Here is a 27,603-nt window from a genome sequence, read left to right on the forward strand (position 1 = left end):
CAAGACTGTGTCACCGCTCCCCAGTCAAGGCTGAGTCGGCGGGAGCACTGTAAAAGGATGGTGAGGGAGTACGTAGCCAATCGCACGACCGTCCTCCGTGACGCCTCTGCCCCCTACAACTACTGGGTGTCGAAGCTGGACACGTGGCCTGAACTCGCGCTGTATGCCCTGGAGGTGCTTGCTTGTCCTGCGGCTAGCGTCTTGTCAGAGAGGGTGTTTAGTACGGCTGGGGGAATCATCACGGATAAGCGTACCCGCCTGTCAACCGACAGTGCCGACAGGCTTACACTCATCAAGATGAACAAAGCCTGGATTTCCCCAGACTTCTCTTCTCCACCAGCGGACAGCAGCGATACCTAAGCAATACGTAGGCTGCACCCGCGGATGGAAGCATCGTTCTCTATCCCCATCAAAAACGGGGACCTTTTTGCTTCATCAATCTGTGTCTAATATTCCTCCTCCTCCTCCTGCTCCTCCTCCTGAAACCTCACATAATCACGCCGAACGGGCAATTTTTCTTAGGCCCACAAGGCTCAGTCATATAATTTTTGTAAACAATTTTTATACGTTTCAATGCTCATTAAAGCGTTGAAACTTTCACCTGAACCAATTTTTATTTTAACTGGGCTGCCTCCAGGCCTAGTAACCAATTAAGCCACATTAACCAAAGCGATTAATGGATTTCACCTGCCCTCTTGGTTGGGCATGGGCAATTTTTCTCAGGTACATTAGTACTGTTGGTACACCAATTTTTGGGGGCCCTCGCCTACAGTGTAATCAAGTGAATTTTTAGCCCACCTGCATTACAGCTGACGTTACATCAGCTGTGTTGGGCACTGCAATGGGATATATTTATGTACCGCCGGTGGGTTCCAGGGAGCCACCCATGCCGTGGGTCCACAGGGAGTTGTAACTGCATGTGTCCACTTCTAAAGAACCCCAGTCTGACTGGGGCATGCAGTGTGGGCCGAAGCCCACCTGCATTAAGCACGACATTACCTCAGCTGTGTTGGGCACTGCAATGGGATATATTTATGTACCGCCGGTGGCTTCCTGGCACCCACCCATGCTGTGGGTCCACAGGGAGTTGTAACTGCATGTGTCCACTTCTAAAGAACCCCAGTCTGACTGGGGCATGCAGTGTGGGCCAAAGCCCACCTGCATTTAATTGGACGTTATCTCAGCTGTGATGGGCACTGCAATGGGATACATTAATGTACAGCCGGTGGGTTCCAGGGAGCCACCCATGCTGTGGGTGCACACGGAATTCCCATTGCGGAGTTGTACCTGCCTGTGACTATTTATAAAAAACACGGTCTGACTGGGGCATGCAGACACCTTGACAGAATGAATAGTGTGTGGCACATAGGTTCCCCATTGCTATGCCCACGTGTGCAGCTCCTGATGGAGGTGGCACAGGATTGGATTTCTCATTGCTTCTGTACAGCATTGTGGGCTATTGCCCCACCCCCTTTTAAAGAGGGTGGCTGCCTAGCCGTGCCAACCCTCTGCAGTGTGTGCCTGCGGTTCCTCCTCATGGCAGACGCACTTATAAATAGACATGAGGGTGGTGTGGCATGAGGGCAGCTGAAGGCTGCGCAGGGACACTTTGGTGTGCGCTGTGGACACTGGGTCGTGCGGGGGGGGGGGGTTGGGCAGCATGTAACCCAGGAGAAGTGGCAGCGGAGTGTCATGCAGGCAGTGATTGTGCTTTGTTGGAGGTAGTGTGGTACTTAGCTAAGGTATGCATTGCTAATGAGGGCTTTTCAGAAGTAAAAGTTGTTGGAAGGGGGGGGGCCCACTCTTGCCGCTATTGTGGCTTAATAGTGGGACCTGGGAACTTGAGATGCAGCCCAACATGTAGCCCCTCGCCTGCCCTATCCGTTTCTGTGTCGTTCCCATCACTTTCTTGAATTGCCCAGATTTTCACAAATGAAAACCTTAGCGAGCATCGGCGATATACAAAAATGCTCGGGTCGCCCATTGACTTCAATGGGGTTCGTTACTCGAAACGAACCCTCGAGCATCGCGAAAAGTTCGTCCCGAGTAACGAGCACCCGAGCATCTCTATCCAGGGATTACTCTGGCTGCCATTATGGAGTCAGGAAGGCACTTTTCCACCAAATGGACTAATTGTCTTCTGTTTCATGAGGTTTTTTTTGCCTTCCTCTGGATCAACAAGGAGGGGGGGGGGTGAATACAGGCTTAACTGGATGGACATTGTCTCCTTTCGGCATAACATACTATGTTACTGTATTGTGGCACTTATAGCAGGCACCCGAACAGATGATCCAAAACAGTGGACCGCAGCCAATCAACTATTGATAATCTATCTTGAGGATAGCAAACCCCTTTAAAAGCTGTGCTTCACCTGGTTAGAAACTATTTGAGGTCATTGCAGCATTCAATTATTGCAGATTGATTTCATATTAATATCTTTAGTTGCATTTTGTGCCAGTTGTGGTGGAGAAAAAATACCATTGCCATAATGTAGGGCAGGACGGTCATTTTCGCCACAATTCACCTACTGACTATGTAACATTAATTAACTAAATGGCAGTTTGTGTAAAGGGGCTGTTCTGGCTTCAGGGTATGTCCCCAAGCACCAGGAATCCAGTAAAGATTAACTTTTATTCTATTTTAGGCCAGGCTCACATGACCGCGTTTGCTGGCATGCGACGCGCGAGCACACAGCAAATACACACTGACATGCATACTTGCTGCGTGCCACCATTCCCCATGCACTATCTCGGGGTGTATGCCCTATAAATATGCGCCAAGATAGAACATACTGCAATTTTTTTTTTTGTCGCCGATTTTGCACGGCTTGTGTGAGCGGCACAACTAAAGTCAATGGGATTTTGTAACTGTGTATTACACGCATAAAACTGCAGGGTGATATGAAGTGAGACTTCGGTTGCGTGAGCCGGGCGTAATTAATGAAAAGCAATTCACATATAAAACAAAACATGCATAATAAATAAATAGATAAAATAAGCTAAAAAGAGCCTGTGTTCTTCATTCTATATGGAGCTAGACGTCCTGCAGTTTCTATTGACATCACTTTGGGGTACATATGACTTTTTGATCGCATTTTATAAAAAACTTTTTTGGAGATGAAGTGACCAAAAAGCAAAATTCAAATATTGTGTATTTTTTTTCCTGACCATGTGCACCATGCAGGGTAAATAATGTATTACTTTGATAGATCTAACTTTTTAATTTATATTTGCTTATTATGAATATGGCAAAAAGGGGTTTTATTTCTTAAAAACATTTTTTTATACCTTTTAGTTTTTTTTCCCTATAATTGTATAACACTTTTTTTTAACTGATTTTTTTTTATTTTTTTTTAGTCTCTATAGGGGACAAGAACCTGCGATGGTTTCATTGCCCCTGTAGTATAGTATAGTACCATAATATTATATCATACTGCAATCTGACAGGCAGCCTATCTGCAATGCAAACCCAGGGGGCTTTCAGAAGGACCCCAGCTGCCATGGCAATCAAACGGTACCCCATAATCTAATCGCAGGGGCAGTTTGGAACCTCTGAACTCCATTTGGGATATTTAAATGCCACTTTCGGGAGTGCTGATCACAGCTCTTGCGGGCGGGTGTCAGCTGTAAGACAAAGCCCGCACCCGCATTGTATGGAGTGGGATCAGTGCCTGATCCCCCTCCATACAAACCCCGAACCTCCATGCTGTAACTGTACATCATGGCGCGTTAAGGGGTTAATGCTAGAAAAAAACAAAAAGACATGGCACATAACAACGGAAATGCCGGGCTCGTTGTCCTGAATTAAAGGTTTTCTCCTGAGATATTCCCTGCTTGCTATAAGGCAGATTATCCTCAGGAAATGGAAGTCTACAACATCCCCTTCGAGATGGATGTGGTTGGAGTCATTGGATAATCTGAAATATATGGAAGAGCTATGTGCCAAAGACGAGCTGAGGCACTCTAAAGGTTATTCAACATGGGCTCCCTGGATCCAGTTCCGTTCCCCGCCAGGACTGAATTCTTGGCTTGATAATGGTATTGCCATGCCCTGATTTGGCCCAAATGGCCATCCTCTCACAGAAATGTGATTGGCCATCATACGTACGGTGTATGCCTGACTTAACCGGACAGGTTGTTTCTATTATCCTAGACCCCGCCCCTTTATCCTTGAATTATTTTCTCCCTTCCCCCGTCTTATCCCTAGCTTTTCCTTAGTAAATCTAACTTTCTACTCTTTTTCTTCTTTCCTATTTTCTCCAGTCCCATGGATCTCGAGGAGAGACCAGTACTGGAAATACAGTTAAATATGCGGCAGACGTTAATGGGTTTTGCTATTAATCAAAACAGAGATGGGTCGGTGTTGATATTATCTTTTATTGAAACTTTAGGACGACCTTGTATACATTGTAACAGAAACCAAAAAGTGGCAACAGCACTCAAAATACATTCGCTATCAGAAGTATACATAGATATAATAAATACTCTAGCAACATTTAATAATGCAAGGTTCTTGGTATGTAATTTGATCAAATCATAATGGCCCATCTACCAACGTCCAGGTGACCAAGCTCTCAGATGGATCCTAATGCTAATACCAGGTGGTTGAATCTTAACCTGGGAAAGATGGGTTCCTACCTCTCAGAATGCTCCTCTCCTGGGACTAAGCCTACAAATAAAACCATGGAAGGTAAGATACCATTTAGATCTTCCAGTAGGAGGGACAGAAGGTAAATGGGCGGCAGGTGTGCGCGACCAAGTGAAGGCAGCCAAAACTTCACAATATTTGTACAAAAAAAGAAAAAAAGGGTCAGCACTACCCAATGGAATATATCCCAATAGAAATGTATAGGTGCACGCTAAACCACGGCTGCAACATACAATAGAAGCAGAAACCAAAAAGTGGCTTGGTCACCTGGACGTTGGTAGATGGGCCAACATGATTTGATGAAATTATATACCAAGAACCTTGCATTATTTAATGTGGTTTGTGTATTTATTATAGGTATGTATACTTCTGATAGTAAATGTATTGTGAGGGCTGTTGCTGCTTTTTGGTTTCTGCTTATATTGTATGCTGCAGCCATGGAGCTGTTGCTCCAAAATGCGTTGCACCTTGTACTGTCTGCCAATTAATATTCACTTACTTTAGAACTGAGGATTCAACATCTTATTTCTATCCATCACAAATGGAGGTCATCCTCTGTTTTTGAGCTGTTTATCGCGTTTATAGTGTTTTTGGGATACCCTGATCAGAAAGATGGAAAAGTACTGCTACAGCGCCACCTATTGGATGGCAGCATTCCTTTAATTCAAAGTGACCTTATAACAGGTCATCAATGATTGGGAATATTTTAACCAAGCCAGAAACCATGCACAGACTGGAGTGCGGAGTGCTTGCCCCTCATCAGTGTGCAGTAGGATTCTGTCTTGGTCTGTGAGGGGCCTATGATGTGGGTCAGAAGTGGTGTATGTCTCCTTAACCCCTTAGTGACCAAGCCTGTTTGCGCCTTAATGACCAGGCCAAATTTTGGAAATCTAACATGTCACTTTAACACAGAATAACTCCGTAAAGGTTTTGCATATCCAAGTGATTCTGACATTGACACATATTGTACTTCATTTAGGTAGTGAAAAAAGACCGATAGAATTTGTGTATATTTATTAAAAGCGTCAAAATTGGGAAAATTTTGAAAAAAGCGTCATTTTTTCACATTTTCAACTGCAATATCTCAAACATGTGCAAACATAATGTAGAAATTTTTGATGAGATATATATTTCCATCTGTTTGCTTTATTCTGGATGCACATTGGAAAACATTTTTTTTTTACCATTTAGGAGATGTACAAATTTAACATTAATTATTAACACTTTGTTTTCCTCCATCAAGCCAAGATTACAAAGGCTCATAGGTGTCAGAATGATAGATACCCCCACATATGACGCCATTTGAAAAACTACACCCCTTAATGTATTCACTGAGGGGGGTCAGGAGTATTTTGACCCCACAGTTTTTTTTTTTCAGGAGTTAATATAATGCACATTAATATGAGGATTTGAAACCCAAAACAGAAACCAGTTTGTCTTGTGTTCAGAAACATACCCATTGTGGCCCTAATCTTCTGTCCGTATGCACAACGGGGCCCAAAACGAAAGGAGCAGGTGGCGGCTTTCAGATTAGACATTTTGTTTGAAGGTAATTTAGGCCCCATTTCCCCCTTGTAGAGCCCTTGAGGGGCAAAACAACAGAGGACCCCCACAAATGACCCCATTTTGAAAACTAGACCCATTAACGAATTCATCCAGGGGTGTACTGTGTGTTTTTGAATGAATCGCCATGACCTGAGACCACTCACCGTGCCCCTCGGTCACTGTTCCAAGCTCTCAGTTAGCTTTAGTAGCCAGGAGCAAGGAGATTTTAAATTTCCCGGGTCCTCTCCAGCTTCTGCGCTTGCGTACGCCATTTTGGCGATGGGTGCATGCGCCAAAGCTGGGGAAAGGTCTACAGATAAGGATGCCATCGGGGGCATCGCCGCAGGCCTTAGTTAAGTAATTTCACCTTCCCTCATGGTTTGGATCCATGACGGGAAGTGAAACTTTTGCTTCTTTTTACTTTTATGTAATCGCCGTTATCCAGTGGATAACAGCGATCATGTGACCAATTACCGCATATCTCGGCCCCTCGTGACATCTCCAGGCTCTCGGCTAGATTTAGTAGCCAGATGCGGGGAGATTTTAAATTACCCTGGCAATCTGCAGCTGTTGCGCATGCGGCTGCCATTTGGGCAATGGGCGCTTGCGCAGAAGCCGGGGTAAGGTCAACGGATAAATCCGGGGCCTTGGGTACTTAAGGCCATCTCCCTTCATGGGTATGATCCATGAGGGGAGATAAAACAAACTTTTTATTTTTTTTACACTTTTTTCAACTTTTTTTAACTTTTACATGATCGCTGTTATCTATTGAATAGCAGCGATCATGTGACCAGGAACCGCATACAGCGGCTCCCAGTGGTAGCTCCCTACTCTTGGCTATTCATACTAGCCGGGAGCAAGGAGTTGTTAAATTTCCCTGGCCTCCTTGCCCTCTGCACATACGCGTGACAAATGCCATCTGGCGCGCAGACGCTGGCGGCAGGTCCTGGAGGACTGGAACGATCCGTAAGGGGAGCTGAAACTTTAACTTTCTTTTACTTTACATTCACTTTAATGCGATTGCGTGACCAAGGGTGTGGGGGAGTCCCATGATGACAGTTTCAGGATTTTGGCTACCTCTTGTAACCGAAAGCATGGAGCTGTCACGACCAGAGCCTGCAGTGTTTTAAAGGGGTTGTCCCACGAAAGCAAGTGGGGTTAAACACTTCTGTATGGCCATATAAATGCACTTTGTAATATACATCGTGCATTAAATATTGGCCATACAGAAGTTATATACTTACCCCCCTGGTGTTGGCGTCCCCGTCTCCATGGCGCTGACCGAAGCCTTCTTCTCCCTCGATTAGACGCGCTTGCGCAGTCTGCTCTTCTCTCCCGTTGAATGGGGCCGCTCCGGCGTGCTCGCGCCGGAGAGCTGGTCTGCGCATGCGCAGAAGACCTGTGCGGCGCAAGCACGCCAGTGTGAAGAAGCCCTAAGGCTGGTCACCAGTGTGAAGAAGCCCTAAGGCTGGTCGCCAGTGTGAAGAAGACCTAAGGCTGGTCGCCAGTGTGAAGAAGCCCTACGGCTGGTCGCCAGTGTGAAGGAGCCCTAAGGCAGGTCGCCAGTGTGAAGGAGCCCCAAGGCTGGTCGCTAGTGTGAAGGAGCCCTAAGGCTGGTCGCCAGTGTGAAGGAGCCCTAAGGCTGGTCGCCAGTGTGAAGGAGCCCTAAGGCTGGTCGCCAGTGGGAAGGAGCCCTAAGGCTGGTCGCCAGTGTGAAGGAGCCCTACGGCTGGTCGCCAGTGTGAAGGAGCTCTAAGGCTGGTCGCCAGAGTGAAGGAGCCCTAAGGCTGGTCGCCAGAGTGAAGGAGCCCTAAGGCTGGTCGCCAATGTGAGGGAGGCCTAAGGCTGGTCGTCAGTGTGAAGGAGCCCCAAGGCTGGTCGCCAGTGTGAAGGAGCCCTGAGGCTGGTCGCTAGTGTGAAGGAGCCCTGAAGCTGGTCGCCAGTGAGAAGGAGCCATAAGGCTGGTCACCAGTGTGAAGGAGCCCTAATGCTGGTCACCAGTGTGAAGGAGCCCTAAGGCTGGTTGCCAGTGTGAAGGAGCCCTACGGCTGGTCACCAGTGTGAAGGAGCCCTAATTGCAGATGAGCAATTGTGCAAGCCTCATCGCAATATATCTGCGCACTCAACAATGCTTTTTTGCCTTCGTACCGGCGTAATTCACTGTACTATTTCTGGCAGTAGAACTCGCGTGACACAACGACTGCAATGGTAATTCGTCTGACTTCCAGATGTTTGTCTCCATGAAAAATTGCGCAGCGTATCATGCATCTCTTTGCGTGCGCATCCCCACTGACATCTATGTGGACTTTTGGTGCGCAAATACGCAAAAAAAGTGATGGGGTGCCAAGAGGGGGGACGACGGTAGCGCCAAGAGGGAGGCGCTGCAGAGCATTAGTCTGCAGGACTTGCTGCGTACACAGGCTAGGAAGAGGAGGGTGACGGCGGGGCGCCCAGTAGAGTCTGACTTTGAACCCAAGCTGTCTGCCAATAGGTGCTAAGTGTGCCTCGTGGTTCTTCACATGGGTGGAAGCGAATTTCTGTTGCGGAAATACGAACGCACTTATTTCCGCACTTGAAAATGTCTGTCGCCTGCGGTAGTTTGTGCGCACTAGTACAGCGCGTGATTGCGAACGCAATAAAAGTCCGTGGAAGGGCCGTGTGCGTGAGTATGCAGCTCTCCTGCATATTGGAGCCGGCCTGTTACGTAACACGCACCAAAATATGTTGCGCCGTGTATTTTTGCACCAGATACAACAGGATGTAAAAAAAAATAGAAATAAAATCTGCTGGTGCGCATACCCACGGGCTCTATTCATTGGGTATGACACGTGCAAAAAATTGCGCAGTTACGCCCGTGCGATCGAGCCAAAGGGGTCGTAAACTGTTGCTGGCCTGTCCTTAGGACTACGGTACAGAGACTGGCTGGTAGACTGAGCTTATCGCTGCTGGGTGTGAACAGAGCCGTTCCCCCGCAGTGGCCAGGTTTGGTTTTGCAGGCCACTCACTTTCAGTAGCACTGCTCAGATACCCGCATGGCAGCCGTTTGGGAGTTTCCGTCAGCCCCAATGTAATGTTTGCTTTCCCCCAGAATTGCGCAGCATATCACGCCTCTCCATCACCATTGACGTCTATGGGGACCTTTGGTGCGCAAATACGCAAAAAAAAAGTTCTATTTTTTTGCGTGCCTCAAATGCGCGCGCACAAAATACGGAAATGTGAATGAAAGCCTTAAAATCTATTCTCTGTATATTTTACGCATAAATACATCCGTGGGCGACGACGGCCTGAAACAAAACCGCCATTTGCCGAAACCGATTTTCCACGGGTGTTTCCATACTTTTGAGACGCCCGTCTCAATTTTAAGGCATTTTCAGCAATTCTCACACTTGATCACAAATGACTTGGAATGAATGAAAAGCAGTTTCTGGGGAAGTGACAGCGGGCCTATCCCCAGCAACTTCCTATACAAGAGGCAGCTACTACAACATTATAAATAAAGTTATTGAAAGAAAAAAAAACTAATCCACACACCAGCGGCCAGACACGTTCCATGTTGAGTAAAGTACAGGCAGCGAAGAAGACGATACCACTTTAAGGAAAAGGAGGGAAAGCGGAGAGGCACGTGACCTGGAGCCGCCTAATGCGAGCAGCTAGCTGTTACTTGTAGCTCCCCCTCTGGCTGCGCCGATGATGGTTTGTTCCCGGGTGTGGGCAGCGCTTCCGGCCTCTCCGCTCACTCAGTTGGTGTGACCGGTGCGGGCGGAGCTCCACGTTCGCCGCCTCAGACGCACTTACCGCCGCGTGTGCCCGCTAACATGGCCGAGCCCGAGGAGAGGAGCCTGGACGACTTCTTCGCCAAGAGGGACAAGAAGAAGAAAAAAGAGAAGGGCGCCTCTGGCGCTCCGGCGGGGGCCAAGGGGGCAGCGAGGCCGGCGGACGCCGTTCAGTCCACGCTAACGTCACTGAGCGGGCCGGCCAAGAGCGCCAGGAAGGAGAAGACGTACCGCAGCGAGGCGCAGGACCAGCAGCAGGAGAAGGTAGCGGCCGCCAGGGGGCTTCAGGGGGAGGGAGCGCTAGGAGTGCCGCTCTGCAGCACCAGGAAGTGCCTGCTAGTCTGGCAGCTGCCATGGGTTATAGTGGGGGCGCTGCTGAGCATCTGTCTGCGGGGTTGCTGCGTACACAGGCTAGGAAGAAAGAGGAGGGGGGGCAGTGATGGTGTGCTAAGAGGGGGTGCTGCTGAGCATTAGTCTGCAGGAGGTGCTGCATACAGACTAGGAAGAGGGAGGGGCGGGCAGTGATGAGGTGCCAAGAGGGGGTGCTGCTGAGCATTAGTCTGCAGGAGGTGCTGCGTACACAGACTGGGGGGTGGGGGGGGGGGCAGTGATGGTGTGCCAAGAGGGGGTGCTGCTGAGCATTAGTCTGCAGGAGGTGCTGCGTACACAGACTGGGGGGGTGGGGGGGCAGTGATGGTGTGCCAAGAGGGGGTGCTGCAGAGTATTAGTCTGCAGGATGTGCTGCGTACACAGACTAGGAGGTGGTGGGCGGTGATGAGGCGCTGAGAGGGGGGTCAGCGGGGCGCCAAGTGGAGTCTGACTTTGAACCCAAGCTCTCCACCAGTAGGTACTAAGTGCCCTTCGGGGTTCTTCATGCGGGCGGAAGCAAACTTCGGTTTGCGGAAATACACCACGCAATAAAAATCAGTTAAAGGGCCGAGTGCGCCTGCGGCTCTGAGTGCGCCGTGTGAGTGCGCTGCTCTCCTGCATATTGGCGCCTGCTTGTTACATAATACGCACCAAAATGGGTGTTTTTGCACCTGATACGATATATGAAAATATATATATATCTGTTGGCGTGCGTACCTGCGGGTCTAGTCATTGGGTATGATGCCCGCAGTTCTGCCCGTGTGAATGAATCCTGACAGTTAACCCCTTAGTGACCAGCCCGTAGTGTGTTTACGTCCTGCCCAAGTGGGCTTTAATCCCAGAGGACGTAAAAACATGCTGCCTGCAGGGATTAAAGCTCTGTGAGCCGTGGATGTGACGGCTGCAGGTAGTCATGGGGCGGTCATCCCAGAGCCCCCACCCCCGCAATGCCAATTAAAGTGCCAAAAAGTTTTTAAAATATTAAAGGGGTTGTCCCGCGGCAGCAAGCGGTGTTAAGCACTTCTGTATGACCATATTAATGCACTTTGTAATATACATCGTGCATTAAATATTGGCCATACAGAAATTATACACTTACCCCTCCGGTGTTGGCGTCCCTGTCTCCATGGCGCCGACCAAAGCCGCCTTCTGCCTCGATTAGACGCGCTTGCGCAGTCTGCTCTTCTGTCCCATTGAATGGGGCCGCTCCGGCGTGTGCAGACGACCGGGGGGGGGTAAGTATATAACTTCTGTATGGCTCATAATTAATGCACAATGTACATTACAAAGTGCATTATTATGGCCATACAGAAGTGTATAGACCCACTTGCTTCCGCGGGACAACCCCTTTAAGTGTTGAGCTGCCCTCATGGATCGGATCCACGGAGGCAGCTGGGAATACTCGCCCCCGTCCTCCGCTCTGTCCCACGGTGCTTGCCCGCCAGGTGGCATTACGTCAGCAGGAGGCCGGGAGCTCCGGCAAATTTGAAATCTCTTTGCTCCCAGCTCCTGTAGGTAGCCGGGAGGCAGATGATGTCACCGGGGACTGCGGGGCCGGCCCCCGGCTGGTGATCCAGTGGATAACGGCGATCACGGAAAAGTGAAAAGTTAGTCTCCCCTCGTGGTTTGGATCCATGAGGGGAGGTGAAAATACTCACCCTGGCCTCCATGATCTCCGGCGGCAATGCACTGCTGCCACGGCGTCTGCACATGCGCCGATGGCAGGAGAGCCCGGCAAACTTAGCCGAGTGCAGGGAGATGCCACCGGGGGGCGCTGACAACGGTGATCATGGAAAGTTAAAAAGTGTATTAAAAAAAAAAAGTTTAAAAATTAAAATTTGGTCTCCGCTTACGGATGGTATCCATGGGGGGAGGGGAAAGACTTAACAAAGGTCCTCGGAACTGTTACCCGATGGGATCTTTATCCGCGGACCTCACCCCGGCTTCAGTGCATGCCTGTCAGCATAATGGCGGACGCATGCGCAAAAGTTAAAAATCGCCTGGGAAATGTAAAGGTATCCGAGAGCCTGGAGATGTCACGGGGGGTGCGGTGGTGGGGGAAGGGGTGAGCGGTTATTTTTAGGGAGTCAATTTTCTTTCCACAGCAATGGGGGCTGCAATTCAGTTGTGCTGTGGTGTTCCCTCCATTATGGGCCTAGCCATGTGTCCTGTAAGTAGATAAGGGCCACAAGGGGTACCTGTCTGAACACGGGACAAACAGGGGGGATCCACTTTGGGGTGAAAGTCTTCATTCTTATGTGTGCTGTCCAAAAAAAAAAAGTTTTTAAAATGACACAATTGTCCAAAAAATGAAAATTGCATTTTTTTTCCTTCTGCTTTGCTTAGATTCACTCAAAAACTGTGGGGTCAAAATACACAGTACACCCCTAGAGGGATTCGTTAAGGGGTCTAGTTTTCAAAATGGGGTCATTTGTGGGGGTTCTCCATCATTTTGGCTACTCAAGGGCTCTACAAGTGGGCAATGGGGTCTAAATCACCTTCAAGCAAAATGTCTGATCTGAAAGCCAACGGCTGCTCCTTGTGGTTTTGGACCCCGTTGTGCACACAGATAGAAGATTAGGGCTACAATAGATAAGTTTCTGAACACAGGACAAACGGGGGGATCCATTTTGGGGTGTAAATCTGAAGGGGTCGAAAACTGTTGCTGGCCTGACCTTAGGACTACGGTACATGACTGGCTGGTGGACTGAACTTATCTCTGCTGAGTGAACAGCGCCGTTCACCCTGCAGTGGCCAGGTTTGGTTTTGCAGGCCACTCACTTTCAGTAGAACTGCCAAGATACCTACGTCACAGCCGTTTGGGCATTTCCATCATCCCCCCCCAATGAAATGTAGTGCAGACGGCACTGCGGGTATGGCGTGACGTTCCGATACTATTTCTTTAAGGCCGTATTTACTAATATATCGGTCCAGAGGGGCGTGGAGTGTGCAGGCTCCGGCGGGTTCTGCATCTGGGGGGCCCACAGCGTTTTCCGTCTGTCACGGAGATCTGCAGTAACATAGAACACGCTGCGTTTTATTTTCCGCAAGCGAATTACGCAGATTCGTCACCCTGATGCGAGCGCAGTTGTGTAATATCCTGTATCTGATTGAACTGCGTATTACAACAAATCCTACAATCACGGAACCCGCAGTTCACATCCAGTCATGTGCGACCGGCCTTACGGGAAATTGCGTGCAGAGTAACCATAAAAAGCGTCGCTCTTCCCACTCGTCCTGTTTGGAATCGGTATAAATGGCGCACAACTCGGTGTGTTTGGCTCGTTTTAGTAGCAAAAAAAAATTTTGCATTTGAGGCGACATTTTTAATCTTTGGCCGAATCGCTGAGCCGTAGCTGAGAAATGGCGTGCCGGGGCAACTTCTTGTTCTCCTCTCTGAAAGTTGCATAAGACCTTATTCACACAAGCACTTTGTTATTGCAGTGCGTGCAATCCGTGTTTGTTTTTTTTTTTTTTTTACGTCCGTGTGATCCGTGTTTTTTCCTTGTGAGCAAAAAAGCAGCTTGATCCCCTTTTTTTCTAGAATGCATAGCAACGACCAGTCAAGAATGGCGCAGGCGGATGTCTTCTATTAGAGCTCTTTTGAATGGGTGACTAAATACGGATAGCGCACTTGTGTAAAAACCGCCCTTGTTAATAAGCCCCAATAGCGATGGAACAGAAGGGGTGACTGTAGGAGTGCAGGATAAGCCTTTCGGTCGTCCTCGTTGGCGTAGTAGAGTCTACTGGCTGTGGTGACTTCTCCCAGCTTTCCTGGTCTCCGGAGTGGCGCATCTACCCAGCCATGTAGTAGTACTGGGGCGGAGTGTTACCAGCACGGATGACTTTCAGGAGTCTAGGAAAGCAAGGTGGTACACACTACAGACCGCAGTAACAAGTAGGGTCGATGACGGAGGTGCCACAGATCATGTAGAGGGTGCAGGACAGATGCCCAGTCCGGGCAGCGAAGGAGAATGGCACAGCTCCATACCGTGCACAGGGCATTCTTGTGGGGTGCGCTGCTCTGCACCAAAGGCTGGCTTCACACGGACACATTTGCGCACGCAATACACAGAATAGAGCCCATTGATTTCAATGGGTTCGGACACCCCATATTGTGCTTGCATTTGTGCCGTGCAAAAAATAGAAAATGTTCTATTTCTGTATATTTCTGCACCGAAGGTCCCCATGGAAGTCAATGGGGGTTGCGCAATCGGTGCGTTTGTCTCCGGCGTGCAAATGAGCGCGCACCTCAGGACAAAAGTACAGTAAAATACGCACATAGGGGTATGTTTAAAAAAAAAAGTGGTGCGCTCAGCTATTTCCTTCAGTCCCATAGAAGTGAATAGAGAGGTGGTCATACATGCACATCACCTTTCCATAGAGGGAGTTGGGAACCACCGTTGTCATGATTGGGGTCCCAGCGGGTGGATCCCCTCGATGGTACTTTATCACCCGTACTGTGAAGAGCTGGTGAGACTGATCTCTCCTTAGTGTAAGGAGTAGAACTATTCGCTGCCCTCAGACCCCACCACTCGCATGTTCCTCTAGTGGTTCTAAAAGGGGACCTAAAATCAGTCTGGTCCTTTACAGACTCACTGACAGTCCTGTATAACACCAGGACCTTCTGCCTCCACATTGGGAAATCTTTGCAATAATTATGACACCATAATTGCCACCGGGCAGCGCCCAACGCTCTAATGAGGACACCTTAGCAGTGGTGCTACTGCCAGTGATTGTATACACGGGGCAAAAGTGGCATGGCAGACCATAAGGTGCCTTTTTAGAATGGTTATCGTTCTAACGCAGACAATGACGAATGAGAATTGTTTATTTCTAGAGATGAGCGAGCATACTCGTTAAAGGGGTTGTCCCGCGGCAGCAAGTGGGTCTATACACTTCTGTATGGCCATAATAATGCACTTTGTAATGTACATTGTGCATTAATTATGAGCCATACAGAAGTTATAAGAAGTTTTTCACTTACCTGCTCCGTTGCTAGCGTCCTCGTTCCCATGGAGCCGACTAATTTTCGCCGTCTAATGGCCAAATTAGCCGCGCTTGCGCAGTCCGGGTCGTCTTCTCTTCTCAATGGGGCTCGGTGTAGCTCCGCCCCGTCACATGCCGATTCCAGCCAATCAGGAGGCTGGAATCGGCAATGGACCGCACAGAAGAGCTGCGGTCCACGGAGGTAGAAGATCCCGGCGGCCATCTTCACCGGGTAAGTAAGAAGTCACCGGAGCGCGGGGATTAAGGTAAGCGCTGTCCGGTGTTCTTTTTTAACCCCTGCATCGGGGTTGTCTCGCGCCGAACGGGGGGGGGGGGTTTGAAGAAAAAAAAAAAAAACGTTTCGGCGCGGGACAACCCCTTTAAGGACAATTACTCGGGCGAGTATTGTCCTTTCCGAGTACCTGCCCGCTCGTGAGAAAAGATTTGGGTGCCAGCGGGGGAAGATCTCTCTTCCCCCCTGCTCACTCCCGCAACACAGCGCTCACCCCCGCCGGCACCCAAATCTTTTCTCACGAGCGGGCAGGTACTCGAAAAGGACCATACTCGCCCGAGTATGCTCACTCATCTCTATTCATTTCTCATTCGTTCAGTTTCAGCAGGCATAAAAATCACCGGCTCGTTGCCTACTTGGGTTTAATCACTGATCATAGGAAAACCCTGAGCAAGAAGTGAGCGATCCCCAGCCATGATTTGCATGTCTAAATGGGCTGCGCGAAGGAGCTGGTGATGCCGTTACAAGCTCGTCCCCTTTGGTGTGAAAGGGCCATTGGTTGTCGCCTGGACAGCTCTTCCTCCAGACTTCCCCATTCCCGCTCTATTGAGCGTATGCTACACGAGAAGCCGCTGCGTCCTGTTATGGGACTGATCCTTGGCAAATCTGGGCCTCAAAAGCCTTCATGAGCGGCACCTCGGGGCGCACTGTCCGGGATCAGCTCTACTCTTGCTTTGCTGTATACCTGTAGCTAATGACTATTTAGCTGAGTGGTCTGTAGTGAGGAGGGAAGTGTAGAAGTAGTCACGAGGCATCTGAAAAGGGCCCTTTTGTACTAAAAACACCGTATCACGCATTCAGAACATGTGATGTTGTAATGTGACCATTTTTATTAATTGCCAGGGACATTTCTGAACATTAGTGGATCAGGAGGTTCAAGAGGAGCTCTGGTCTTCTGGCCTGTAGTCCCTTTATAGTAGATGTCCTCTACCCACCTTCCCTATAGTGGAAACCATGCCGTTGTCTTATAAGGAGAGGGTTTTAGACCACTGCTCCAGCTGTGTAGCTGTGTGTACCATTTCTGGACCCCCTACTGCTGCAATAATCCTTCCCTTGCCATTACTTCCTGGAGGCGATGATCTAGATGCAGGGTGCCCTCTACAGGCAGTCACAGGCCTCAGTGGCGAGTGGTTGCAGTAGGCCGCCTGTATACAAAATGCCACCAGAGTCAATGGGGTAGATGCAGAGGGGATCTGGGGTCAGTGGGGCTATTTACTACTTAAAATGGTGCAACTTGCTCCAGAAAACGGTATTGCATGTTCTGTGACACATTTTTGGGTTTCGAAAAGTTCTTGCGAGATTGCTACCAAATCAACTTGCAGAAGAGCACAAACACAATTTGAACCAATACCCTAAGGCCAGATTCACAAAGGCGAGTGCAAAATCTGTCCGAGAAACTGCTCGATATTTCGCTTGCTAACAAGTTGTTTTTTTCATGCGGGTGCGAGGCATTTTTTTCATTCAAAAACATCACTTCTGTGAAATTGTGGTCCTCAGGCGCATGTTTCAGGCACGTCACAGGATCGCACGTGTTTCCCATTGATTTCAATGGGAAACATCACATCGCACAGCATGCGAATGCCATCCGATGTCTTTTAAGGTCTAATTGAGAATAATGGGCAAGGTGTTTTGCGGAAACGCCAAAACAATATGCTGCTTTTTTTTCGGTTATGTGAACAGGCCCATTCAAAAAAATGGAGTTAATAATTGTGTGTCTTGCAACGCACACAAAACCAGCACAATTTTCCCGATCGTGTAAACATAGCCTAAGGAAGGTGGAGGTTTCTTAGTCATTACTGGTAACGAAACATGGATGCATCACTATGAGCCTGAGAGTAAACTACAGAATATGGGACGGAAACCTCCTGAATCAGCAACCAAAAAAACTTCAAAAGTCAGCCATCAGCTGGAAAATCAATGCTTACAGTTTTCTGGAATTTTCAAGGGCTAGTACTGAAACATCAGGTAAAAGGTACAACAATCAACAGTGCTCGTTACAGTGAGATGCTCTCTGAAGAGCTGAAGCCTAAGGTTCAAACAAAACGCAAACCACTGCTATCCAAGGGTGTTGTGTGTCCGCACACAGTTCCTCAAACTGTCTACACTCTCCAAAAACTTTGAGGTGTTCAAGCATCCTCCCTATAGTTCTGATTTTGCTCCAGAGTATCACCTGTTTGGTCCCCTGAAAAAAGCCATAAGCGAACAGGGATTCACGTCTGATGAAGAGGTGAAGACAGCGGTGCATTCGTTGCTCGCAGCCTCGAAAGCTTGTTGACAAATGGACAAAATATATGAAAAGCAGGGAGATTATGTTGAAAAATACATTATTTGTCTCTTCTGAAAGTTGATAATCTACAGCCGGAATGTGGATAACTTTAGTACCGTAGGAAGGCGAGTTGATGGGTTTTTTTTTAAGGTGCTTTTGAACAGTTTTTCTGATTTGTTCAAAAAAGCGGCCAAAATTGGTGCGAATTGCATCAGACGTTTGGCAAAAATTGTCATAAACTAAACCAGACTCATAAGTGGTCTAAACTTGGACCAGACGGTCTTAAAACTGGACCGATTTATCACTCAACAGAGCCATTGTCAAATCAGGTGCCTTTTTAGACGGCATTGGTAAATAAGCCTCAGTGAGTATAGACACTTATTTTTCAGTATCGTCTGCAGATTAGAATAGAGAAAATTAACTCGCGTCCTCGTTAAGCATATCAGCGTGGCTGTGTTCTTGCTTCATATAGTCAACATATATATAACCCTATGAGACTAAATACACATCACAGTGCCTACATTATGCTGATCATAGGAGCCTGAAGGGATTTCAGAGCTGCGATCTATTGTTAACCATGATCACAATGGGGTTTAATTACTATTACTGTCTAAGGCTGCATTCAGACGAACGTATATCGGCTCGGTTTTCACGCCGAGCCGATACACGTTGTCCTGGTGTGCGGGGGGGGGGGGGGGGGGGAGGATGGAAGAGCCAGGAGCAGGAACTGAGCTCCCGCCCCCTCTCTGCCTCCTCTCCGCCCTTCTGCACTATTTGCGATGGGGAGAGGCGGGCCGGGGGCAGGGCTAAGTCCCATGAATTAGCCCTGCCCCTGGCCCGCCTCTCCCCATTGCAAATAGTGCAGAGGGGCGGAAAGGAGGCAGAGGGCGGGAGCTCAGTTCCTGCTCCTGGCTCTTCCACCCCCCCTCCCCCCCCCTTTCTGCACACCAGGACAACTTATGTCCGCTCGGTGTAAAAACCGAGCCGATATACGTTTGTGGGAATGCACCCTAAAGGTTAAGCCTCCTTTACACAAAGGTGATCGCTCAAAATTCGATCAAAAGATGGGGAGAATGACTGAGCACTAATGCCCATTAGCAGCTTATTAGCTTAATTTGCATGTAAATCAGGCTCCCTTCACTGTATGCAGAGAACAGCAGTTGGTCTGCTATCTGCATACAGCCTCTTTGTTCTGCCACAGGACTGCTGCTGAATACAGTGTTATCAGCGCTCCCGTGGAGAATTGCAGCGTGTGGTCCCTGCTATCAGCTCTCCGGCCAAATGATGGATTTTAAACTCAACTAAAAATCACTGTTTGGACGAAAAGAAAATGATGGCATTTAAACGCAAAGATCTCTTTTGAGCGATGATCGTTGCATGTAAATGGGGCTTTAGACCGTGCAAAATTAGACAGTCTTAAATTGTTCCAGATTTATCTGATAAATGATAGTTTAGACCACCTTAGTTTGTGCCAAAATTATGGTGCAATTTAGGCCACGACCCTCTTCGGACAAGTCGGAAAAACTGTCTGAAAGTATCTAAAAACACCTGATAAATGTGATGGAAGCACGGAGGACTATTTTCTGCCCTAATTTGTACCATAAAATGGTTATGTTGAATAGTAAACTCCAATGAGTTAGGATTCCAATTCATCTGACGGGCAACGAACTCCTCTGCTCTCGTTTCCCTTAACGGTTGCAGCCGGCCCTTGCTTAGAGCGGATTGGAGTCTTTTGGTTAAATATATACAGTATGTAGGATATACTATTGCTATACCATAACAGGGATGGGATACCGCTTGGTCTGAATATAGATATTAATGTGAATCCCGTCTTTCTTTTGTAGGAAGATGATGAATGGAAGGAATTTGAGCAGAAAGAGGTTGACTACAGCGGCCTAAGGCTCCAGTCACTGCAAATAAGGTAATGTCTTACTCAAAGGTACTTTTTATAATTTTATTTAATTTCATTAAAACCTGCAGCCACATAAGGGAGGCAGTCCTGATCTTCTATTGAGCTTTTAGCAGTGAAAGTACTCAGCTGCAACTTTCCAGCGCCCTCCTGCTTGCAGAGTTCACCGCATTAGTTCCATACTGTTCTCCATCCACTTCTGTTCTGGTCTGCTAGACATCTGTGTTCTCACTCCCCTGGTTTACGAGGCGACAGTATTGCATAAGTTCGGATTGTGTGTCTACAAGGGATACAGATCATTCTGTTTTGTTTTAACTCCCTGGGATACGGTATCATGTGAGCCATCATGTTCTCCACCTCATCTGACCATTAGCTGGCTTGTATTTTGTCAGCTGATGGGCAGATATGTAATGGTGCTGGAGAGAGTGGAGAATGGAGCGTTGCACATGAATCACATGGTTAAAGGAGTTTTCCCACTACCTAGAAATGCTTTACAAGCACTTTGTTCCTCCTAGTTGCTGGTCACCAGGACATGTGACTGCTGCAGCCAATCACTGTCCACAGCAGTGACCTTGCATTGCCAGTGATTGGCTGCAGCAATCACGTGTGGGTTTTTTTTTTTTATGATCCTATAGGGGACTTGAACCACAAAAGCTATGATAATGCATTGCAGTACCGAAGTACTAAAATGCATTATCGCTCACAATAGTGATCACAGCCCATGACACACCATTATCTGGCGTCCAGTTGTCCGTTGGCCTTCTGTGATTACACAGCGGAGGAACTATGACGGCACAGTGGGAGCACGACCTCGCCGAATTCTTTACATGCTGTGATCTACATTGAGGGGTTAACAGGCGGGGATCAGTGTTCTCACCCATCCCTGCTTTCTTTCCCGCTGCAGGAGAGCACAGGCTCTCTTCCAATCCAGTGCTATCCACAGGACGTTAACTACTGCACTGCCAGGACGTAAACGTGCGTTCTGTGGGGTTAAGGGGATAAACTGTCCAACCTTTTTCAAAAGAGCAGAGACTGTGGTGAGAGGCAACTCTGAAGTGAACGCTGATTAGTGTTGCTTTTCCGAAAACTTTTCCATTACTTGTGAAACAAAGTATAACTCGGGTATAAGAAGAGTCTTTGTGTGCAAAAGTTATCGTACTCCGATTTACATCTGTCAGAACTGAAGGGAATGTCCTTACTGAAGTTATCATATCAAGCAGTTAGTAAGCCAAGACTCGGAGTTAGAAGACGTCTTGTTCTTTAGTGATTCCTGCAGTTAGAACAGGGTCCTAAAGCCCATTTACCCGTCACGATTATCGCTCACTTGTCATTTACAGTTTAAGCTGATTTCTCGCTGGCTTGTTCCGTGTAAATGCTCCCCACTCAGCGTTTTCCCCTCTACGGACGAGAAGCCCGCGGGCCGCCAGCAAGCCTTTTAGTTTAGCACCTCTGGGCAGTCACGCCATTTTTAAATGGCCTTTCATATCCATTCGCCTTTCTATACAGAATCCTGACTGTCAGAGAAGCCTTGTAATTGTGATTTCAGTGTGCCGATATGATCTTACTGTCCGTAACATTGCTGCCTCTGGACTACTTCTTGTAGTAATGAAAAGGAAGATGATGAAAACGAGAGAAAGGAAGACCAAGGTCTGGACTGGGAAGAGTCTGGAGGCTACGGCTCAGACAAGACGGTGGGTCCCTGGAATAAAGCCGCTCCTGCTCAAGCTCCTATAAGTGTTGGTAAGTCGGCAGCCGTAAGTGATTATGACGTACTTATGTTCTCGATCATCCGGGCCTCAAGTGTATCAGATCTCATGAATAAGAAATGGTGCTTACAGGAGCCGACCAGTTGTTTCTACTGGTTTCCAGGCTAGTTACTGGTGAACGGCAGCTGCCATATATTTGGTTTTCATGATGACTTTCCCATCTTTCTTAGTTACTGAAGCCCCAGAGCCTGCACAGCCCTCTGGTGTATATAGACCCCCTGCTGCCAGAATGTCTGCTCCACAGCGAAGACCACAAGGTCCACCTGAAATCTTTAGCGATACCCAGTTTCCATCTCTACAAGCCACTGCCAAGCATATAGAATCCCGCCGGTAAGTAGTTAAAATGTTAGGCTATGTTGCTTTTAACCATTGCATATCAGATGTGAATGTATGAAGACATTGTGGTGGTAGGGTGTTGAAAGTATGGTTATTGAATCAAGTATGTAATAGTGGTTTAACCTGATCTATTATGCAACCGAGCTCTATAGGCTGACTGTCACGTTGGTACATGTTCTCTGGACTTACAGATTGAACTTGTGTACCAAGTAATAGTAGCCTGCAGTTATATCTAGGAATGACCATCTGGATTGCTCCGAGGGCCCTTTTACATGGAATGATTCATTCAGTTTCTCGTTGGTTTGTGGGAGTCTGAATGATCGTTCAATGTAAATGCTGCCTAAGAATAGTTTGCTTATGGTTTGTCATTCAGCTTCTGCGGGCGTGAAAATCAAATGACGAGCTGCCAATGTAAACGAGCAGTTGTCCGTCCAGCCTGTTTACCGTGAATGGAAGCAGGTGATGGCGATCTCCGGCCCACTCCGCCTCCATTCACTGAGCGATCCTTGTTGGGACGACTTGAAGTGCCCAACAATCATCCTCTTAGGCGGGTTTCACACGATTGTATGCATATTTACGCTGCGTTTTTGGGCATCGCATATATGCGTGCAAAAAACACCAGTGCTCTCAGCAACTGAAATGGCCAATTAGTTTAAAGGGGTTGTCCCGCGCCGAAACGGTTTTTTTTTTTTTTAAACCCCCCCCCCCCCCCCCCCCCCCGTTCGGCGCGAGACAACCCCGATGCAGGGGTTAAAAAAGATCACCGGACAGCGCTTACCTGAATCCCCGTGCTCCGGTGACTTCTTACTTACCCGGTGAAGATGGCCGCCGGCATCTTCTCCCTCCGTGGACCGCAGGGCTTCTGTGCGGTCCATTGCCGATTCCAGCCTCCTGATTGGCTGGAATCGGCACGTGACGGGGCGGAGCTACACGGAGCCCCATTCAGAAAAGAAGAAGACCCGGACTGCGCAAGCGCGGCTAATTTGGCCATCGGAGGGTGAAAATTAGTCGGCACCATGGAGACGAGGACGCCAGCAACGGAGCAGGTAAGTATAAAACTTTTTATAACTTCTGCATGGCTCATAATTAATGCACAATGTACATTACAAAGTGCATTATTATGGCCATGCAGAAGTGTATAGACCCACTTGCTGCCTCGGGACATCTCCTTTAATGAGTTCAAGATGTGTTCTTTCCCTGCGCAAATGTGCAGGAAAATGGAGCACGCTGCTTTTTTTTTTTTTCCCCTTATGACCAAATTGCACACGCATGTGAATGAGCTCTATGAAATCAGTGGGTTCCATTTTCTGCATATTGCATGTGCAAATACGTTCATGTATCCGGCCTTAGGCTTTTTCCTGGAACTCCTGGCAGTCGACTTATTCTGCTGCGGGAAACTTTATCAGTGCAAATGCCCCCTTTCCCCACCACAAGACATGGGTTTCTTTACAAGACACCACGTAACGGTCTTCTGAGTAAAAGGAGGGTCTCCCCTTACCTATGACATCATAGACAGCAGTTGTCTTGACTAAAGGCTCATTTAGACACTGATTATCGCTCAAAAGCAAATCTTTTGAGTGATATTCGTTGTCTAAACGGCGGCCGTCGTGTACTGTTTGTGCACTATTTGTTCATTGACCTCTAGCAAGCTAGAAATCAACAATGACCCTTATCAGCACTGCATGATTTTTCTCAGCGGGTGGTGCTGATGGCATACTTTCAGCTGGTATCCCGCTGGCAAAAACGAGCCGTCAGCGCTCCTGCTGTTTCTCAAGGGTATCAGCTCAGCGGGACACCGCTGATAACTGTGAGAACAAAGCAGCTGCTTTTCTTGAAGTTATCAGCGGTGTCCCACTTCGCCTGCATTTAAATCTTTAAGTAGCTAATTAGCTACTTAAGAGTTATGCAAAGATGATCGCTCAAAACAGTCATCCAAACTGTCGTTTGAGCGATCATAGTCTAAATGCACCTTTGCCCCTTAACGTAGCTGCCTACGTGGGGGCGGTTATTACCTTGTACCCATATAAAATGCTGCCGCTCCCCTCTGCAGATGTAATCGTGTTGTGCATTTACAACTATTGTACTTGTTTTCTAAACTAGGGATAAAGAAATGGAGAAGACATTTGAAACTGTAAAACATAAAAACCGCGCCAGAGAAGAAGCTGTAAAGAATCAGGCCCTTCAGCTTCAGTTAGACAACCAGTACGCAGTTCTTGGTGAACAATAAAGAACATTTAACACAACCTTTGTAAACTTGCCCATAAGGAAAACAAACTACAGCTGTTGGACTTGAGATCATCTGAACTGTCTGATCTTCTCCGCTGTGCACTGGATTTGACAAATGACTGGATCCTCCCAAAGTTCCAGAATAAAAAAATAAATACAACTTTCTCTCTCCCCTCTTGCTACGCCCTTCCTTTCCTCCTCCTATATATCCCCCTTGCTTCTTGTCTTGAATATGGGAACACGTGAGGCTGTGAGAACTGATCAAGAATCCTTACCGTACACGTCTAAGTGGAGAATGAAGAAGCAGCTTTCGGTGGCTATTAAAATCTTTTTACGCTGAGCCTTCACCAAGGTTGACTACCTCAGTTTTGCTACGCCCATAGTAGACACCATGTGGATGGCCATCTCTTACACACAACCAAGATTGTACGTTTCGCAAAGCTGTATTGGGAGTGGAGGGGGTTACTAGATTTCCCCCTTCTATTTTTTTTCTTTTGGTACATCTGCTAAGACTAGATCATGCCACATTTTTACATTGTCTGCTTCATGAGTCAATCAGTTAAGTGACCTTAAAGGGATTTCGTGTAGACCATTTAACGGCTTCTTTATAGTTTTTCTGTAGATGGGTAATTGATACACGGGTCTTCATAGAATCTAGTGCAAAGCTGTAGTTTGTTTGCCTTTTTTGTTGCTACCGGAAGATAGAAATCAGTCTACCAGAACTCGTAAGATATTACATTGCCGTAGTCCGTTCCTTCATGAAGATCCAGTATGCCAGGTTTACAGTGAATCTACAATGTAACACTCTGATTTATCTGTACTACATAGTGGCTGAAGGGGAGCTGCGTGGTGCCATGCTTCCTTAAAGGAAACCTGTTGCATCAAGTCTGATCTACAGGCATGTTATAGAGCTGGAGGAGCGGAGCAGACCGATCCTAAAGCTTTGTATGAGAGGATTCGGTATAACTTCTATCTTCATTTAAATCCCTGACCTTTTGTATGAGTCTGATGGGCGGTCCTTCCTTCTCACTGACAGCCTTCTCTGTATGACACTGCACACAGATCCATGTCAATCACTGATGGGACCGCCCAGTGGACTCTTAAGCATAGGGGATTTAAATGAAATATGTTATGAAAGATTTGGTAATCTGCTCCTTCAGCTCTGTTACCGTGCTTCTGTTTGTAAACAGAACTTGTTCCCTTTAACTTCTCATCCGAAGTCTTAACTTTTGTCAAAGTTGTGACCTTTCTAGATCCTTGGGATTTGTTTTTGTTAAACAACAAATGAAAAACCCTTTTGTCTTTCAGTGTTGGACAAAATCTCTTGTCTTTAGCCCTCTACTTTGGGTATTCAGATTTAAAGGGATTGTCTACTTTTCAGACATCTGCAAAACAGATGAATTAAGTGTGATGGTTACCTTCAGTGCCATTAACAACGAAGAGTGGACTTGTGGCTGAAATGAGTCTCGGAGGATTCGGTCTTATAACAGTGCGGAGTACCAGCCTGCAATTGTTCCTTGCGGACTTCAATACAGCTGGTCTGTGAGCGTCCATTGTAGGCTTGGTACAAGCTGGTTGTAGTGGTCTGAATAAAGGTTTACCCCCTAGATTAACCACTTCAGTTCTGTTTTCATGTATATAGTTCTGGATACTACCAAGAGCTCGTTGGGACTGGGGGTCTAAAACGTCATCACAAGGCGCTCCGCAACTAGACGGCCTCTCCAAATGGGTCCATATGGAAACTCGTATCTTGGTGTGTTGGTAGCTCTGATATTGGCGGTAACTGGTTTAGTGGCCATTTAACAGGATTCCTGTAACCTCTTTTAGGGCAGCAGATTTTGGTGCTTCCTTTTGAACTGTGAATAAGACGATTCACTAATTAAAAACTTCCCTCATCTAGTTGATCGACTTCCTAAAAATACCCAAGCAAATCGTGATGCTCCTCCGGTAGTGGTTTTTGTTTTTTCCTTTCTGTCTGCTTCTTCAGCACAGACTCCTTGACTTTGGATATACAATGCTGTAGTATCGCACGGAGTAGTAGACGTAGGAATACCGTTTTCTGGGTGAAGGTTGCGCCATGTGGTTTGGGGGGGAACTGTTGGATATTGTGTGACTGCAGCACTTGTGTTTTCAAGAATGCTTTCCCGATTCTCTGCTTATAAAAAATTTTGGGTTTTTTGCCTTGGTTGAAGAAGTAAAGGTAGGGACGCCGCAGCATTACGTACGGTCACCATTGAGAGTCTGTGCCAGCAAACATTCGCTCTTTAATGCAGGATTGTAATTGACATAAATGGGAATCTGAAAGTTATTTATGTGGGATGTGTGAGATTGCAATAGTTCCCCTTTCCTATGGTAGATTTCAAGCAGAAAACACAGTTAGGGTTTTTTAAAAAAAAGATCTGGTTCTGGTATTCCATTTTAGATTGTTACAAAACGTGAATTTATAGGTTTTTATCATGCTGTGTAATGAGAAATAGGACTGTCTATAGAGTGTCTTGGGCATGGACTGGGCAGAAAGATGACCTAAATAAAGACTATGATTGAAATATCATTTTGTGTCTGGTATGTAGCGAAGAGTTCAAATACCTTTTTTCCAGAGCGTCATCCCGACGGCCCCATTACATAGGGAGGTTGCCCTCTGACCCAGGTAGGGACAGGAAGAGTTTAAAAGCACCTCCCTTTCCACCTGTGCTTCAGTGTCTTCCTGTCCCTACGGTGGGACAGGAGCAGCTCCAGAGCTGCAGGAGAAGAAAAAGCTGCGGAGGCAAGAGACTTACCGCAAGGAATACTTACCGCACGCTGTGCGGCCCCACTGGAGGGATAGAGGTCGGGGCCGCACACTCAAGAGTCCCTGCATCCCCGACCTGCGCCGCCGACGGAGCCGTAAGTCGCCTCAGTAGCGCTGGTCTTCCTCGCGCGGAACGCATGTTCGGGTCGCCGCGATGGGATAGTTCCTCCTGGCAGGGAAACGGCAGCGGCAGCCTCCCTGGACCTCGGGTGCATAGCGGTGATGTCATCCGGCGCGGTGACGTCACGCGCACAATGTAGGAGGCGTGGCTACCGGCAAGAACCCGGAAATGGTGCCAAATTTGAAAATCCTCCCCTTAAAAGCAGGCTAAACTCCCAAGGAGGATCCTGCTGACTGCCAGCAAGTGTATGTGAGAATGTCTACCCGCGACAGCTCAGCACGTGAGGGAGAGATTGACACCCTACCAACTGTAAGTAGGCTATACGCCAAAAAAGAATGCGCAAATGGTCACTTGTACAGCGGATGCATATATGTTCCCCTTCTTGTCTCCCCTCTCCCCCACTTTCATGGGTAGATGGATAAGGAGGGTCCAAAGAAAACGGACCCGAGGAAAAAATCAAAAAAATGCGTCCTCTGCAACAAAAGGCTCGAGGAGAGCTATAAAAAAAAAACCCTATGCGAGGAGTGAGTGTATTACCACAAGTAATGCTCCTGAATCCAACGCTTGCACTGCTAT

The 27,603-nt window shown here is 47.6% G+C and overlaps 1 protein-coding gene across 1 annotated transcript; it reads left to right on the forward strand.

Annotated features, from left to right (window-relative positions):
* Positions 1-9,902: 9,902 nt before the first annotated feature.
* On the forward strand, positions 9,903-26,669 carry CDV3 (CDV3 homolog). Its single transcript, XM_066585535.1, has 5 exons — positions 9,903-10,229; positions 19,726-19,802; positions 21,394-21,530; positions 21,727-21,886; positions 23,993-26,669. The coding sequence occupies exons 1-5, from the start codon at positions 10,008-10,010 to the stop codon at positions 24,117-24,119; spliced, it is 723 nt and encodes a 240-aa protein (XP_066441632.1). The 5' UTR covers positions 9,903-10,007; the 3' UTR covers positions 24,120-26,669.
* The last annotated feature ends 934 nt before the right edge of the window (positions 26,670-27,603 follow it).

The sequence above is a fragment of the Eleutherodactylus coqui genome, chromosome 12 (assembly GCF_035609145.1).
Source record: "Eleutherodactylus coqui strain aEleCoq1 chromosome 12, aEleCoq1.hap1, whole genome shotgun sequence".
Classification (NCBI taxonomy): Eukaryota; Metazoa; Chordata; class Amphibia; order Anura; family Eleutherodactylidae; genus Eleutherodactylus; species Eleutherodactylus coqui.